We start from the raw sequence: 18,084 nt of genomic DNA, 5'->3' as shown, positions 1-18,084 counted from the left end.
CAAGGCCATAACTAATCTATATAAATACGTTCGTAATGTCTTTGTTATTGAATTATTGTCCAGCACCTTGCATATCTAGCCTTTCTTGTAAACAAACCAACAAAAGACTTATCGCACAGTAGGCTACATGAATCCATGCGAAACTTTATTCAGTGCTATATAAATCAAACATGTTAGACTAGTTCAACAAATTAGCTACGACTGCAGTGTCTTAAAAAACAGGGAAAAAGCGATGCTTCATTACAATAGGCTGATGACCGCACACTGTACAATATTAAACTGTAGTCATTTACAAATACATAGCCACTTCGTTTTTTGGCTTTAAACAACCAAATGAACCTACTTTTTAAAATGTGTTGTTTTGTTCCCAATATGCGTTATACTGCTGGCCTGTACAAATGTATTCCTTTCAACATAAATTACTTCCATTTCAGTAATTCAATATATTTAATAGGGATACAGCTTGTTGATGGTTGCAAAAAGGCAAATCTGCCACATAATGGACTCAAAGAGAGCGGAAAAAGAAACGGCTTTAAATAAAAGAAGGTACGTGCTCATATTGAACACATCAAAACTGGACCCGTAAACAGCCACATTCCGCCCTTTGACAAATAAAAAGCAGTGTTACCATATCCGCTCAAATAAAAGCCACAAACCTCATACAGTAAAAAACGGCATATCTGTGGCAGGATTTTAACATCCCAAGACAAAATATACTACTTATCAATAAGCACATTGGTCCTCAGTCTAATCCATGCAGTAGTAATAAAATGTTTGGCACATTGCTTTTTGACACATTTTTATGATTTCAAGACAGTGTTAGACAACACAGTCCAAATCACTGTCACCCATGGTACATAGCAAAATTTATTTTTCAAATTGTAATGACTGTTGCTGAATCAACAAATCTGATACCAACCATGAATGAGGAAAAATAACATGGGAATGGCTACTGATACAATGAGACTTATCAATAACAAAGCATTTCACCTATGAAGCTGACATGGAAAAATCACTGATACAGCATTCAGTATAAGATTATCAAATTAGCTAGCTTGATTTTCACAACCTACACAATAATGCAATGCGGGTTTGGTCTTCTAAACCTCTGTGAACTATCATAAATGACACATAAGTGATACACTGATTTGAACAAATTGTTTTTTAACTAAAACAATTATTCTGTTGTGTGAAGGTGATAATAATAATAATAATAATAATAATAATAATAATAATAATAATAATAATAATATGATAAAACACCTATTTGTACTACACTGTAAAAATTCACAAACCTGCTGTGAACCAAAGCATTTTAAGCAAAATAAGTATTTTAAAATGCAAGGATAGGAGAGGGATTCTCTATGCAAGCAAAAAAAATTAATAAATAAATAAATTTCTACATACCATACTGATTTGGTTTAATGCACAAATACAGCACTGCTTAACAAGAAGAGCTCTCCCAGTACACTAAGTCTAACAAAACCATTTCAGTGATGATTCCTTGTGGTGTGGCCTTACAATCACTTCAGTACACTACTTTAAAAAATGAGGAGTAAATGAAGCAATTCCAACATAAGGCCACATGTCAACATAAATATATGCAAAAGTTGTCTTTATACAGACAAATGACATTCAGTGCTTTAGCGTACCAAACAACAGCTGCACTTCTTCATTTCATTATCTACCATTTTTGGCACACACAAGATAAACACATTCACCCGCTCACACGTGCTTTAAAAGAATTTCAAAGAGACATGTAATAAATACAGGAGTGAGATCCACTGACAAGCCTAGTGTCTTTTACATTCCAGTTGTGCATATATATTCTGTTTTAGTAAAATCATGGTTCCTGCTTGAATGTAGCAGAGACAGAAACTACATGTAGTGTTCCATGAGAAATGCAGGCAGACCTCAAATCTGCACTTTAAGACTGAGTTTGTAAGTAGAGTGGAAACCAGAACTTTGTGGAGAACTGCAGCACTCTAATGCAGGGTAGCACCGAGAAGTACTAGGACTTGGTGGGTGCTACTTTCTTAGGTGTTCCTGGCTTCTTTGTCTGCCATAGGTGGCTGTGGATGGTTATGGCGTCCACGCTGGCTGACATGGTCTTGGCTGGGATTTGGCTGAATTGCTTCCGGTCCGAGTTGTACTTGTAGAGGCCATCAACCATCTTGCGGGAGATGCTCTTAGGCCCAATGCCTGCCAGCTTGCTCATTTCCTCTGTATCGGGGCAGTAAATGTAGAGAGCTCGGAACTGGCAGCCAGAGTCACGGAACAGGATCAGGAAGTTGTTGGCCTCTGATTTCTCCATCTCCTACAGAAAAAAAAACTCCAAAATGTGACATGATGTGCTGTGGGAGCACTGTGCCTCATAATAAACTCATAATGTCCTTAACACAGTCGTTCCCTCTCCTTGACTTTCGCAGAAGGTTAGGTTTATATATTATGAATATTGTTGGAATTTATGAACTGTACTTCAGCATAATATTCCCCTAACTGATATTCTTACCTCTAAGATCTTGTTCTTCTGTGCCTCATTGACCTTCCCAGCCAAACAGCAATAAGCCAGGGCATTCTGAATAATATGCTTATTTGACTTGGCACTTGGCTCTTTGTACAATTTGGGACCTGCAAGAAAAGTTGTTACCTCAAAGTTTTTAACGGTTTAATGCCTTTGGAAGGCTGTATAATAAGCTATATTGTTTGGCAAACACAAAACAAACTAACTCTAGCTCTAACCTGTGTATTCCGTGTTAGAAGTTACAGAGGATGTGGTAGACCCATTTTCCCAGTCCTTTTCTCCATTGTGGCTCCCAGACCGAGTGGGAGACAGGAAACCATCAGCTGAGTCAGGCCTGCTGGGACACACATCACACAACTTAATACTGTCAATCAAACATTACCAGCACCATAGCAGCTGGGACTCCTTCTCCTGCTCATGTTAATTTAAAGGCAGTTAAATCTTTTGATGCGCACAACTATCATCATAATCCTTATAGGCTTTGCTTTGCTGTACAGCACAGGTAAGTGATCTCAAATGTGTACAGCACAGATAACTGATCAAATGCACATATCAAATGCACATTTTCTACCACTCCTTTAAGAGACCTTGAGACCATCAACATCATATGGGCCACATTTCTCAGGCCACTGTGATGCTGTGGTTGAAGAGGACTTGGCATGCGGTATGAGGGATAAGCATGACCATGGGAGGTTAGTGGCATGACTGCACTCCCTTGCCTGCACCGTCTCATTATGCTGGACACATAATGAGGGCCTCCCAAAAGCAACTGTGAAATGCGGCACTCTGGATGGGCATCACGTTAGCAGGAACAGACAGGCCCCGTCTGTGTCATAGTCTGAGTAGCGAAGGGTGGGAAAGGTGACGTGGCTTATGCAACTAGGACTGACCTTCTCTTTCTCCTTACTTGAGAGCTCAAGTAGTATAGGCTGCCCGATGCTAAGCTATTGCTTCTGAGAAGCCAAAAAGATTCAGCAGAACACAAGAATTCATAAAATAAGGAAAAGCAGGTAACTACTGGAGAGATATTACAGAAGATATGGGGGTAAAAAACTAATTGGTTTTGTAATTTTGCTGGAATTCTAATGCTGTAAAAGGATTTTTAGGAATGTGTGCTACTGTAAAGAAACTTTGCTCAACAAGGCTTCTTACCTTGGGGTTCTTTTTTCTGAGCTCACACTCTCATTGTCTCCGAGACTGAGGGATGCCAAAGAGAGACTGGACACTGAAAAAACACGAGGTCGTGAACCTGGATGCAAAACATAAAAATGCTTTACTGTTACTCCAGACAAAGGACAAGTCCACCTGCTGTACTTTGGACTACCCTCTTTTAATAAAGCCCACTGCTCAGAGATTTTGTCTCACTTTATCTACTTGCTTATAGGTTTATCTTGGTAAATACTTAAAAAAAAATACTTAAAATGTAACACAGCAATAACAGACTTTGTGACTAACACATACTGAAAGCAATAAATTCAATACGATTAAAAAGATAGCTGCCAGTAACTTGAGGTCACAGTTTGTGTTAGTCCTGTTGCAGCTGTGTCAAACATTTATGTTAGTCCCGTCGCAATTGTTACAGAAATTCATTTGGAAGAATATTGGAGGAATTTAGTAAGAAAAAGTATTAGTCTGACTATTAGAAAATGCACAGAATAGTTGAGTCAAAGCACAGAAAAACAGTGTCTATTTTTTGTTATTCTTTTCTGTGATGTTAGGGCTGGAGCACCTGCTAAAACTGGTGTGTAATCAAAGATGCAGTGAGCAGGAAAGCAGAAGGTTGAGGGCAGCACAAAGCGAGCAGCGAGTTGGTCTTGCCGGGCGTAGGGCTCTCGCCCCTTTACCTGCTGCAGCCCTGATTGGGCCCTTTGGTGACTCCAGCACATCCCTGTGGATGGACTTGGGCCGTGGCTTCCTCGGTTTGGCCCCAGTGGGCCGAGCCTTTACCAGTGCATCCATGTCCTCCATGAGTTTGAGCTGTTTCCTTCGCAGGTACTCCTGCTTGATGAACTCCCGTCTGGCCTTCTCCTCCTCCTTCTTCTGACGATCTTCCTCTGCCTTCAGCCTGGGACAGGAGGCAGAAGGTTGAGAGAGCAAATCGAAGGTCGAGAAGAGCAATGCAGTAAGTCGGAACTGCTGGCTGGAGACAGGCTTCTCAGCCCACTCCTGGAGTTCCACCAGACTACCCCATCTCTAGCAGTAGCCTAACTGTATCCCATCTCCTGCAGAATCATAACAATATATCTACAGCAGTGTCCTGGCTCCCAAATCACCAGAACCATGCTATACAGGACATCACACATTTGTTATGGGTGTACTGGGAGCTAGTTGGAGCACAGATACAGGACCTGGTCTGATGAGCACTCACCTGGCCTCCTCTTTCTTCTGCTCCAGTTCGGCCTCCAGCTGCTGCTTCCTCTGCTGGCTCTCCCGCTCCCTCCGTAATCTCTTCTCCAGCAGGGCCTGCCGCTTCAGGGCCATACCATCCTCACCCTTCATATCATCCTACAGATGCAACAAGAATGGAAGCACAAAGACACGGGAGCCCAATTAGTATTTGATAGTTCCATTGTTGTTGTAAATACTGTAAATGCTCAAACATCTCAACTAGCATTTGCCAGATACTAATATTAAAAATTATTTTAGGGACTACAAGTATGCTAGTATATGACCTCTAGTATATGTCCAATGTCATCAATTGTTTTAAATGAACACAAATAAGTATATAATTCACATTATTACAGATTGTTACATAGCACACAGCTGTCCACTCAAAACAGCAAAATCAACAAAAATGTACGACTGTGTATTTCAGTTTAGCCAAAGTAAATCATATTTTTATTCATTTCAGTTAATTGATATAGGATGACATTATCTGTCTTGGAATTGTTAAGAATGTGAATGAACCAGAAAACATATAGTCGGTGCAAAATATTCACATGTAAATAATTTATTAGCTCCAGTTTTCTGACCTAGATCAAAACAGCATTGCCTACTGAGCTAAAAAATACATCTGTTTTAAACCAACTTACTTCTGCAAAATGTATGTGTCTGTAAATAGCCTAACACTTTTGATGTCATGGAAGATTATTAAAAAGTACTATTATTTGTACTCTCACAATATATCATGGTGACTTGAGACAAACTTGAGACAAACAAATGTTAATTTTAATTTTTAATTTTTAAACCCTTTATGAGACATACAAACATGAACATACACTAATACTGGCATTGTCTATGCTTTAATTGACAAGCTTTAATAGTAATATACTGATAAAACATTGTGGCATTGATAAGCTTTAATAGTTATACATTAATAAAACAGTTCAATATGTGTTCTATCTCCTTGATTAAATGTTATCAGAACTGATCATGCATACAGAATGTACATACCTTAAAGAAGAATCCACAGCATATTTTCTGTTCATCATCCAGATTTTCTCCTGCTCCTAGTTTCTCCCCATTTTCTTCTAGCGCCTGTCCATCGAGAGGTTTTAGGACAGATAATGGTACCTCAATCAAGTTTCTATTGTTCGTGGTAATGAAATCAACTGGCTTCTCTGTAGGTGTGACTATGACTGTTTCTTTGACAGCTTGTGATAGCACCTCAGAAACACTGGATTCCACTGTGGGCTTCATTTGTACTTCTGGCTTTTTTCGCTCCTCCTTATCTCCATCTTCTTCCACTTTGTTCTGTCCATGTTTCTCTTCTTCTACTTCATTGGCCATGACTACGTCAGTTTCAGGCCATGATGTGTTTTTGGTTGGTGAAGTGACATTAGTGGAACCCTCTGTGTCCAACACCTCAGAGGCCTGCATACCGTCCTTCTCTGCAGATGTGGTACCTGCAGGTTTTGCATCATTCCCCAGGTACGCGAAGGAGCTGGACACAGACTGAGAGGGGGAAAACCGTCGCAGACGAGGTATGCTGTCCACGGACTGGGGAACAGTCAGGACCCGGCTGAATGGGGCAATCTTCAGCTCGCTCGGCCTGGGTGTGCGAGGGGTTTTGGAGTGGAACGAGGCCGACTTTCTCTTGAGGTTGGTTGGGGAGCGATGGGCGGCACGTGGAGACTCAGCGGGCGAGGGAGAGCCAGAGGAGCGAGCCCCACTCCCTCTGAGCTCCCACACCTGTTTCTGGGGTGATGGATGGCGTGGGGACACAGCCCAGGTCTGCTGCTCCCGCATCTGCATTATGAGCTCCTGCTGCTGGGCCAGCCGCTGCATCTCTGCCTGCAAGAAGCTTAGTGAGGCATTCAGCTTTTCGATAGAGCGCGTGTACTCCAAAAGGTCTGCCTCAGATGCACCCTCCTCGCCAGGGGACTTTACTGGAGACTTGCCCGGGGACTTAGTGGCCTGTGGGGTGTCAGCTGGTACCTTGGCATCCTCTGAACTTGGGGTTTCCTCCTGGGCAGAGAAGGCGCCATCACTTTTCTTTCTGACCATTGTAAGGAAGGCATTGCGCCCCATCTTCTGCCTGTGACGTGTGAAGGCAGCTTCCACCTTCTTCTTCTGCGCCTCAATGGCACGCCGCTTCTCCTCCAGGCGCATGCGCAGTTGCGCCATTTCAGCAGCCATAGCCTGGGCCGGATCCTTCGGCGGCTGGTGAACAGGGCTCATCTCTGGCGAAGGAGCCCAGGAGACCGAGTGGGGAAGGTTGAGGTCCGAACTGTCCGGCGTGGTCCCCTGAGAACTGCAGCCCTTGGCCTCCACATTTGGGTGGAGCTTTTTGAACTTCTGCTCAGCGAAGCTGGTCATCTTAACACCAGGAGTGAAGGTAGGAGTGGGAGGGTAACCTGTGGGAGACTTGGTGCTGATGCTACTGGGGCATGGACTGATGGAGCACTGGCTGTGACCTGCTCTGGTTTCAGAGTCCTGGTCCGTGTCCAAGTCCATACTCATTGTGCAGTCCCTTAGGGACGAGTCCTCATCCAGCATCTCCTGGATGTCTTCTGTCCTCACATGGATGCCAGTGTCCACCTCTGTAGTTGATGTGCTCCAGGCCTCTTTTGTCTCTGATACAAAGTCTAGTTCTTCTTCTGTTTGGGTTTTGGAGGATAGTTCTCCTTTGGTCTGCAGATGAAGGAAGAATCCTTCACTTTGTGCCTGAGCCACAGGGCTCTGCTGTTGCTTCTCAGAGTTCTGGATAATGTCCAGGGCCTCTTCCATGTTAGGTGCCACCGCACCATTCATACGCTCAGCTTCTGCAAGGCTGTCTGGACAGCCCTCCTCCTCAATACCTATGTTTTTGCCATTGACAGGCTGGAAGGACAGGTTGCGTTTCATTCCCTTGGCCATGTTAGCTACTTTGAACCCAAAGCCCTCAGTGCTCACAGACCTGGTCATCCCCCTGCTGGCTAGTGCAGGGGTCTGGCTGGTGTCCTCTTTATCAAATGGAATGTCAAAGGACACTCCCTGAGTGGCTGACCTGGACAAAAAGAGGCTTATCAGCACAGGTTTTCAACCTTTTCATCCTAGTTCTAATGCATACAGTAGCATTGTAAATGCTCACCGTTTCTCCTTGGGCCAAGTCCCTATAAAGCTGTCCACAAACGACATGGAGGTTGATCGCTTGATCTCACCTGAGCAGCACATAAACAATGGTTAATGTTTTTCTAGTACACAGTACTGCATTCATAAGACAACAAACAAACTACTTTACAAATATAAAATGGCCATGTGTTGTCACCTTACCTGAGTTTAAGGTTCGAAGTTGTGGTCGCAGTGGTAGGCTAAAATATAGAAGCACAGATTAGTAGGATACCAAAATACAGACAGTGATGTTTTTCCTTCAAGTACTAGCTCACAACTATCTGGTTATGAATTCTGAAGACAGTGAGATTTAAAATGTGGATTTAAAAAGGTGGATTTAAAAATATTTAACCAGTGCATTATGAGGCTTCTTTCCCAAGTGAAATTTTGTCTTTATACCTCGGCCTGTTTGGACTGGGAGGTCTTTCCATGAAGCTTCTCTTTGTGACTTTTGAGATGGGCACATATGGCACAGTCTTTATTGATGGAGCTGGTGCTGAAGGTCACATTGATGAATGTCACTCCACACATTTACAGCTAATTTTTCTAAAACTTCATTAAGAATACAGTAGCTTTATTTGAATACTAGTTTACCTTCATTGGCCAAAACCTGAGGCTGCACAAAAGATGGCTTAACCACTTCAAACCACCAGAAGAGCTCAGCCATAAATACAAGGTAGTTATTCTGTTGAAGAAAAAATATAAGAGAGACTTCAGTTTTTCATGAGGTGGTCATGTAACAGGACATTTTTAGTCATTCTTCTATACGTTTCTGTGGTCTAGTGCAATATTTGTTTTGCTCCACAAGATGTCTCTGCACTTCTTAATCAAGAAAATTTCATCCCGTGAGAAGCAGTGCTTCGGATATCCACTGCTGGAGTAGCCCTGCACTGAGCATACCAGATTCATTTCAGGAAGGGCTTGATATTAATTAAATTGTTTCAACCAGGTCGGTTAAGGAGAAATACTAAACAGCAGAGCATGGATACTCCAGGAGTGGAATATGGGGAACACGCAAGCAATGAATAAAACAGACAGTTCATATAAGATTATTTGTCTAAAGTTGACAAGTCATCCACTACCAGTAACCAGTGGACAACTAAGCATAAACAAATCCATAACCAAACAAAAGCATGTAGAAAAGCATCTCCATCAGATTTTGCACTATGAACATAATTTTTGATGATTGCTTTGCATGACTATTATAAAATTATGCAATGGCTTTAAGATGTGCTAAAAGATATGCTTACACACACACACACACACACACACACACACACACACTTATACCCAGGCTAAAACTTTTACATGTAACCTTGAATACCTAGACACCGTGAAAAATGCTTTAGTCATGCAGAGTGGTTCAGAATATGCTGTTTGCCCTGCGGCAGTACTCATAGTTACCCATTTAAAGGCATAGCCAATGAATCAAGGGAACTCCCAAAAGGTGTTAGGTCAGAATTTTAAAAAGCCTTCCTTTGCCGCATGTGCCCGACTCTTTCAAGGCTACAGGCGTTCCACGGAACCATTCCCAAATGCAGTGCTTATCCAATGTGGCTATGTGATTATTACCATTACGAAACAACTAATTACGTTCTAGCATTCTGTGGCCCCAAAACCCCCAGAGTTCTGCAAAATGTAAAATAACAAAACTTTCTATTATATAATAATATAACAAATTAGATATTATTTAATAATAAACAAAAGTTTATTAGCATGCTAATAGAAGGGATTGAGGAATATGCCAGTATCGGTGTGAGGCAGACCTTTCACAACATAAGGGCCTGAGTGAGTGAGCATGTTTGAACCCGGATGGTGTTTGGCTCCAGTTCCAGCTCCCCCATCTACTCACCGAGACACAGCACTTTCTCATGTACGAGGCATGGACACGTTGGGCTTACAAAATGAACCCTGTTGAAAAAAGTCTTTGACATGAACTGTTTTCTTAAGTTGACCTTCAGTACAATCAGATATCTTTTCAGAGGGCTGCCCGATGGGATTTCGGGAAAGCGAGTGACCCGACTGGACTGCCACCTTACAGCAAAAGCTAGGAAGCTAATCCTTTTAGCGTATATTCTTCAGCTAATTTCGGGCTGTGTAACTTTTAGCAGCGCCAATGTTATTATTTTGACAGACAGTTAAAAATAGGCTTAGAAAAAAAAAAATACGCTGCCAAATTTTGCATGCACAGAGGGAAGTGCTGCAGCAATAACCCATGTGTCAAAAGGATTTTTGTCCTTATGAGCACTTAGTGGTACAACAAAAGGTTAAATTATAGAGATGGTGAACACTTCAAAACAGTCTAGTCACAGCAAATGGATAACTCCACTCTCCTCTCTATGATGGCAGTGAATAATAAATGGCCTGAATGGTAATATACCAAAGTTATAACAAAGCAGCAGGCGATTTGCCATTTCTTAGGCACAGTAAACACTCAAAACAAGGAAAGTGTAGGTGAAATGCCCCAATAAACATGCACGTCTGAAGCTGTCTGGCAGTGTCTTTGTGGGTATACACGGTTAGCCAGGATAAGTAATGGGTGGGGAGGCTTAACTGTGTGGTCTCTTTTCAGTATGGGCAGGTTTAGCAAACTGCGCAACTGTGTCCTAGTGAGGAGAATTGAGCAACAGAAAGTAGGTCAAGGTTACAACTCCTTAACCTACTCTCAATTCCACTCACATCTTAGAGTCTCCATGCTGAAGCCAGACAAAGACACACACCAACTCTTATATGCTCAGACCTGTACCAGTGGGGCATTCACCAGGAATGATTCACAGAGTATTCACTATTTGGGAGGTAACCATGATAATTTAAGGGATTATATAGAATAAAATAATTTGGACAGATGTGAGCATTCATTAAAGGATTTACTATATATCTGGCTGGTTATGTCTTCTACTTGCAGTATTTCATGAGTTTGACAGGTGTAACAAGGAGACAGCAGTTTATGAAAGGACAAGCAGACAGCTATTTTAGGAACAGAAGACACAGCAACTATTGCAGCTAATTTTTAAAGACCAAGTACAGATATTATTGACAGACAACCCTACTTCTGCTTCTTTTAAGAGAATCAGGTCTAAATGAAACTGAGCCGTATCATAAAGCAATAGTGGGAGACTGTAGTCCCTCCCAGCATTAATAAATCTGTTCTAAATGATTCAGTACACTGTGGTAGAAATAAGCATGGATTTCAGTTCACCTTCCTGCCTCCCTGAAGCAAACACAACTACATTTTATAGGACTGCTGAGAGGGCTGTCTGTTCCTATGCACATTTGACTATGCAGGAAACTGTTTGCTGTCTCTAGGATTTAGGAAACTGAGCAGCAAATATGTGCTGAATGCAGGCTACACAGGATATACAGTCAGGAAGGCTCAGGCAGGCCACACACACTCAGTGTGTTCCTATTCAGTCTGCTTTTAATGTTTGGAATACCTGCTCACTCTGACCTGACCACAATGGCTCATGAAACAAATCAGAATGTAGGATATTTAAACAGCAGCAATAACAGCAAAGTGGTAAAAATAAAAAGACACACACACACACACAAGAAAAACTAACAAACAAAACCAGTCATATCAGATTGAATCCCAGAGAATTATCACTCTAATGACAAGATTTAACTGTTATATATCAAAGTTAGCATGCCAGTCTAATAATATACACACACTGTAACAAACACAGAAAGGATTCCTCCATTATGTGTTCACAATTTTCACCGTAAGAGTAATGCAGAAGTTATTTATTCATATTCAGTCAAAAATGAACATAGCTGAATCATCAAGGTTGTCCTCGAGTGTGTCTGATTTTCTGATCATATAATGAGCTACATCAGTATTCTAAACATGGTCATGCTTTACATGTCTACTTCTCAAATGAGTGTATTTTCATTTTCACAGTATCTTTTTACTGCGTGTGAGAATCTGTTACCATGACAAGTCTCTTCCCAGTGTTGGCTTGCTAAAGCATGACTCACCACTCTGGCAAATGGACTAAACCAATGGCCTGCCACTACAGGCACACACTGTGCTTCTGCTAGTAAAAGTGAGCTGTACCAAATTCCTGGAACAACGGTCTTAACACCACTCATCTCCCCAGCACCACAGGAGCTCAAACTCTTGTCCTGCTTTCCACTGGTGATTTGGCTCCAATTCAAATCAATCTGTTAATTTCCACGCAAGTTCAAAATCAACATAATGGTGTATTTTTTCATGGCAAAGAGTGAACTCTTAAATTCAGGTTATTGTGGATGACGGTGATGTCAGCCATGTGCTTGCATCCAACTGGGACTACTGTGTTCCTGTATTGGTCCAGATTGAAGGCTTACTTTGATGGATGAAGATGCGAAGAGCATGTCCTCTAGGCTGAAGTGGCAGCAGCAGTTCAAGTGCTCGCGGCAGAAGTCCTGGATGAGCTGCAGGTTGTACAAGCTGTCTGCCAGTGACATGGTTTCTTTCAGGCATATGTCTGTTGAGGAAACACCAAAGTGCTGTACAAACCAAACAACAGAGTTTTACTGTGTTCGAAGTATGCTGGAACTCCACCAATCAGAGATAAGGCTGTTAATCACTTAAATAACAGCATCAAGCAACAAACCATGTGACAAGTAAGATAAATAGAGCCATTTTTCTTTGTGACCTTGAGAAGTAACTGTTTTGCATTTTATGCATGGACTCAGTGAAGAGTTGATAAAACTCCCTCAGTCTACAGTATCTCAGTTTGACGTGATCACACTAGCATGAAAGATGATAAACATGAATGGATTAAATGATTATGCTGCTTCTTCAGTAAAATTCTATATGTGCTTTAAAGAAGGTACATTAATTCTGTAAATATTTACAAGGCAAAACTGTTAAAGCTCTTAATTCCTTATTTTTTTCTCACTTATTTCTCTTTGCAACATGCGCAAGATAAAGTCATTATAGTCATACTTTCTGAAACAAAAATACATTCTAGGGTAACTTCATGGGCAGGCGCCCACACACAAAGAGACTTTTTTTTTTTTTTCTGTCTATACCAGAAAATGTCTTGCCTAAGCACACAAACACATGGCCTCTACCCAGGGGAGGCGAGCATACCCTCCAGTTTGACGAGGTCAGGGCAGTAGAAGTGCAGCAGAGCCGCTAGGCCGCAGCCGTCTGTGCTGTCCTTCAGCAGATTGTCCACGGAGGGGATCCATGGCGCAGTCTTAGACAGAGGCTGCTCCTTCCTATAGCGGGCCTGCGACACCATCACAGAGACGCAGTGAATTCACCACGGCATCTACAACACGGTGCACAGCCACAGCTGAAACGTTAGGTCAGCTCAATAACGTGTCTGTCTGTACACACAGACATTCACCGAGGCGTACTAAAATCTGGTTTACACTATTTAATACATTATCAGCACGTACAATGGGGATGGACACATGCATCGAGGTATATGAATACAAATGGATGCCACAGGATGAGTAAATGCTGACTACTTGTGTGAACTCTAAACATTTTTCTTTCAGGTGAGTTAGCAGTTGTGGCGAACTGCATGATTTCTCATGCACTGGTCTCATTGTGGGAAGTTGTCAGATGTTCTGGGTTGTGAGATTACTTTTGCCTTGGTAGAACTGATGTTGAACAAAAACAAACAGGTGACAAAATGATGGAGGGGAACAGAAAGTACATCCATCTTTAAACTTACAGGAACCAACTTCATATACCATTTGGTTGGAGACTTCAGTCAGAGAAAGGAGAGAAGTATGGAGGGAGAGGCGTAGAGGTGTGTGTGTGTGTGTGTGTGTGTGTGTGTGTGAGAGAGAGAGAGAGAGAGAGAGAGAGAGAGAGAGAGAGAGAGAGAGAGAGAGTTCAGTTAGGAAGGGTTTATCTGATCCAGTCAGAGAAGGAATGAGAAAACAGAGCAGACTCTGTGATGGGATTACCAATGTCATCAATAACTGTTTACTTTAACTAGTAAACTGAGATACAGAAAAAATGCATTTCTCTTCTTAGGAGCATCCAAACTACAGACAGAAATCACCAGCATGACTCTGGGTGTTAGGACTCTCAGGTTTAACCCTCAGGGCTCCAGAAGTATTCTTTGTTGTTGTAATTACTATATAGTTGGTTGTATACAGTATTGTATTTTCTAATTACTATAGTGTTTTCACTTTTTTAAATACTTTACATGGTGATCCACTGACCCACAGGTCAACTCAAGAGAAAGGCTAATATTTGGCTCACATCAGCGTCCACAATGGGAAACCTTTAGAACCATTTCATCCTTGAGGAACTGGGGATTTCACAGCTTCATTCCAAACCATATGAACTCTCTGTAAGGGGTTATTTAAAGCCCTAGGTGAAGTATAAGTTCTAATTTATTGCCTTGATCTCTGACCCCCCCCCCCCCCCCAAGACATCTTTCTGGGATAAATTTTCTAGCCACGTGGTAATTTACATAAATGCAAAGATCAGGGATTTGGTTTTGTAGAACTCTACTAGGCTTTAATCAACTCTGTGGTATAACAAACAGCTGGCAATGTGAAAAAGCATGCTCTAAAATGAAATATATATATTAAAATATATAAACATAAATATATATATAACTCTCTAATTGATCTAATTCATGTTAATAACAAAATCTAGCAGACTGACCTTCCACTACTTAGCACTAATGCTATCCCTTTGACAACCGTCACATGACCACGCGCTAGTGAAAGAATCTTCTCTCAAGGTCTTTTGTAGGTATCTGCCTCAAATTGTGATAGTGACACAATCTTTCATAAAATTCTAAGGGATCTGTGTGTCTATAATGGGAGCTGGGTTTGTTAGTCTGCCTTTTTTGTAATTTCATTTATTTCTGGAGAGTCAGTGGTGGTGCGCAGATGCCAGGAGACCAGACACCCTGACTCATGGCTTTCTGTTGGAATGAATAACGGGGCTGACTGGATGTCAAGACAGAACTCAGGTGAACAGTATTTTCCTTGCCCTCCTGAGACACCCGTGCTGATCAGGCTACTGATTCAAAGCTGATGTTAAGCCACATAAGGCCACTTTGGTATAACTTTTGTATTCTGGATTTTGATTGTTATCTGACATCTTGTTGGTTTTTTTTGTTTTTTTTTTGACAGTTAATATTTAAAATCTGAATTGGATTAACCATATTTAGAATTCATTTTTAATAACTTAAAATTGGATATGCAAAGATATTAAACAGAGATTATTTTTGATCCATTTTGTATCCATGGCTTTGTTTCTTGACCTGAAGGCCAGAATAATTATCCTGGACTGATCAGTCTTATGTTGCATTCCACGTTGAGACTGGACATAAACCTCACTGAGCTAAAAATTCACATAGAGGACAATGGCACTGTGCCAGGCACCACTGGCCTGATAACACTGGGAGTGGGGGAGGGAGCTAAATGGTGACACGCTAGGGGAGCATGAGACACTTGTGGGTCTCTTCTGCTTTCGTCACACACAGAGGAGGAAGAGAATGCAGAACAAAAGAAGGAGGAACCAGAATCAAACTGAGAGATTCCAGACACCAGGACATGGCATTCCCCATAGAAGAGCCTCTGATTCAGCAAAGCCAGAAAACCCTGACCAGGCAACATGACACATATCACAGTAGCATTTGTGCTTCACAGCGCATGTTGGCAGATCACTGTAGCAATAGTTTATACAGCAGTGTTTGAACAAAGACAGGGTACTATAACAAGAGATAAATCTTGAAGGGAACAGACTGTTTGCTAACTATTTATCAATTACCATTTATTTACACAGATGACATACTGACAAGCATTCTCACAGTAACAGGCAATTAACAATGTTTAATTTTGAACAGGCTATAAATTTAGTCACATTTCATCTTGTATGTAGTCACATTTTTATCTTAAACTTAAAGGTTCTGTGGCAGGCAGCATCTAATTCCACTTAAAAAAAATTATATATATATATATATATATATATATATATATATATAACAACAAACAAGTAGAGTAGTAAAGCACTATCTAATATGAAACATTACTATTAAGTATTTTTCATCTAAAGTCGAAGTCTATGTTTAACAGCTATGGTAGCCTAATTCCACACTGAGACCAGACTGAGAGCAGGCCAAGGAGAGCCATACACTCACCTTTGGGCTCTCGACAGGCTCCGCATTCTGTGCCTCTCTCCTGCTTTGCTCCTGCATGATGATCTCTTTCAAGTACTCGTTTACCTTTTTTAATGAGAGAGAAAAACTAAACACAGCATTCAATCACAATGGCTACCAATGCATAAAAAAGACATTCCAATCAGACAAATGAATGCTATGACCTTTCAATGTTTTGCTGACAGGGCATTTAAAACTCTGTCTGGTAACTTCATAGTAATGTGATAATCTATTACAAATCTCTTAATCCATTAAATACACCTTTTAAGTGCACCTATTAAAATATTTTAAATACATTAATGAGGTAAAGGTTTTTGTTTTTCTAAGTTGTAGAAATGGCAGACTGTGTCTGTGTAAGAGTATGTGAATGTGTGTGTGTGTGTGTGTGTGTGTGCGTATGTGGGGATGGGGGTGTGTGTGCGTGCACTGTAGAAGCACAGTTGACTTATACAAGAATGTAAGCAGTCCAGGCCCAGAAGGGACATCCCTTAGGCAAGTCACAGAGATGCCAACGCAAATGGCAAATGCCAGCCAAGTACTTTAACTGTATTTAAATCTAGGGAAGACCAAATAAATTTCCCATTTTTGACCTTCTGGTTCAAGTTTGTTCATGGTACTGATGTTAAGCCAGACTAGTTATATCAATTATAATGATTAGGCCTCATAAAGGGACAATATTGTAATTTAGAACCAAGTCTGGGGAGGACTTTGAGTTTTATGATGGCACACAAGGAGGTCAACAGGGACTACCTTATTCATCCAGCTGGTGACTGCATCCTCCGTGTCGTATGGTACGTCTCCTTCGACATAGTCTGTGGAATACTGCTTCATACACATCACCACTTTCTCCACGCTTACCGTCTCCACTGTGTAGGCCATCATGAGGGTGTCGATCATGGCAAGGTGGGCACTCTGCAACCAGGAACCAAGACATACAGATCAGTGGAGGTCTGCAATTGGTTGCGCAATCAGCAAGTCAGACCCATCTCTCACCATGTACAATATACTGATTGTTACAGTTGGCCATATCCCCCTGTGGTGGTTGCCCTGGTAACAGCTGCGTCTGTCCCCTGTTGCTCGACCCAATTAATATAATCTCTGAGACCAGACTACAGCTCCTACCACTTTATCTTGGAGCCATGTATTCATTCACCTCAATGCGTCACACTATATATATCATACCCTCATAAACGAAAACTGAGAATGCAAAGATGACAGACTCTTGCCTATATAAGACAAGGTTCACACAAGAAGAGGGAAAGTCGTTAACTTTTACCTGCCACTCCAAAATCCAATATGTCCAGCAAAACAGCAATAACAAACAAACAAACAAACCCCTTTTTATTGTTCTCCTTGCACAGTGACAAAAGACAATAAAGGAGTGAATGGACTGTCCATTGGGGACAAATAAACTATGACTGGACTGAACTGAAAGTGTTAAGTGACATGGACTACTTTGCTATTCAGACCTAAACAAAAGGCCTGTTCGTATAAATGCAAGAACAACTATTCACAGGGCTGCTTGCCTGGATAGCCTTTAGAAAAGGTTCCTCAGTGAAAAGCCTCTTAGGATGCAGGACTAGATGCATTTGTCTCCTTATAAGATATAAAATGCTCTAGACTCTTTTCAGAATCCAGGCAGATTTTCCCTTCACTTGAACTTGTGGGGCAAGGGAGTCCATCAGACCAAACCTAGGTTTAAGATTTAGCCTACCTGCTAATGCGAACCTAGAGAATTACCCAAATCTCATCTGCAGCCAAGCTGCAGCTGGCCACTGTAGCCTGGGCAGTGAGTAGATAAAACGTGACTCTAACCTGTCGACACCTCAGCACCCCCTATAGGATGCTTTCCTTAAATCAAATGACATCCTGATGCACAACCGCCCATATTGCTCTCAATTT

General features: G+C 41.5%; 1 protein-coding gene across 7 annotated transcripts in view; it reads right to left on the bottom strand.

Annotated features, from left to right (window-relative positions):
- Nucleotides 1-124: 124 nt before the first annotated feature.
- camsap2a (calmodulin regulated spectrin-associated protein family, member 2a) overlaps nucleotides 125-18,084 on the bottom strand; it is a 31,767-nt gene continuing 13,807 nt past the window's right edge. For 2 of the 7 annotated variants that reach the window (XM_027023992.3, XM_081708305.1), the window contains 16 exons: nucleotides 16,933-17,094; nucleotides 16,165-16,248; nucleotides 13,729-13,761; nucleotides 13,134-13,275; nucleotides 12,383-12,522; nucleotides 8,651-8,741; nucleotides 8,456-8,552; nucleotides 8,219-8,256; nucleotides 8,037-8,106; nucleotides 5,918-7,952; nucleotides 4,893-5,029; nucleotides 4,369-4,589; nucleotides 3,677-3,773; nucleotides 2,743-2,861; nucleotides 2,513-2,631; nucleotides 125-2,317 (listed from right to left, as the gene is read on the bottom strand). In XM_027023992.3, coding sequence (XP_026879793.2) covers nucleotides 2,012-2,317; nucleotides 2,513-2,631; nucleotides 2,743-2,861; nucleotides 3,677-3,773; nucleotides 4,369-4,589; nucleotides 4,893-5,029; nucleotides 5,918-7,952; nucleotides 8,037-8,106; nucleotides 8,219-8,256; nucleotides 8,456-8,552; nucleotides 8,651-8,741; nucleotides 12,383-12,522; nucleotides 13,134-13,275; nucleotides 13,729-13,761; nucleotides 16,165-16,248; nucleotides 16,933-17,094 — 3,891 coding nt within the window. In that variant the 3' untranslated portion in view covers nucleotides 125-2,011. The remainder of the gene's footprint in view (nucleotides 2,318-2,512; nucleotides 2,632-2,742; nucleotides 2,862-3,676; nucleotides 3,774-4,368; nucleotides 4,590-4,892; nucleotides 5,030-5,917; nucleotides 7,953-8,036; nucleotides 8,107-8,218; nucleotides 8,257-8,455; nucleotides 8,553-8,650; nucleotides 8,742-12,382; nucleotides 12,523-13,133; nucleotides 13,276-13,728; nucleotides 13,762-16,164; nucleotides 16,249-16,932; nucleotides 17,095-18,084) is intronic. The other 5 variants (XM_027023993.3, XM_027023994.3, XM_027023995.3 and 2 more) reach the window with 5 other exon arrangements.

The sequence above is a fragment of the Electrophorus electricus genome, chromosome 26, assembly GCF_041902795.1.
Source record: "Electrophorus electricus isolate QZ-2024a chromosome 26, ASM4190279v1, whole genome shotgun sequence".
Taxonomy (NCBI): domain Eukaryota; kingdom Metazoa; phylum Chordata; class Actinopteri; order Gymnotiformes; family Gymnotidae; genus Electrophorus; species Electrophorus electricus.
This window is presented reverse-complemented; position numbering and strand designations above follow the sequence as displayed.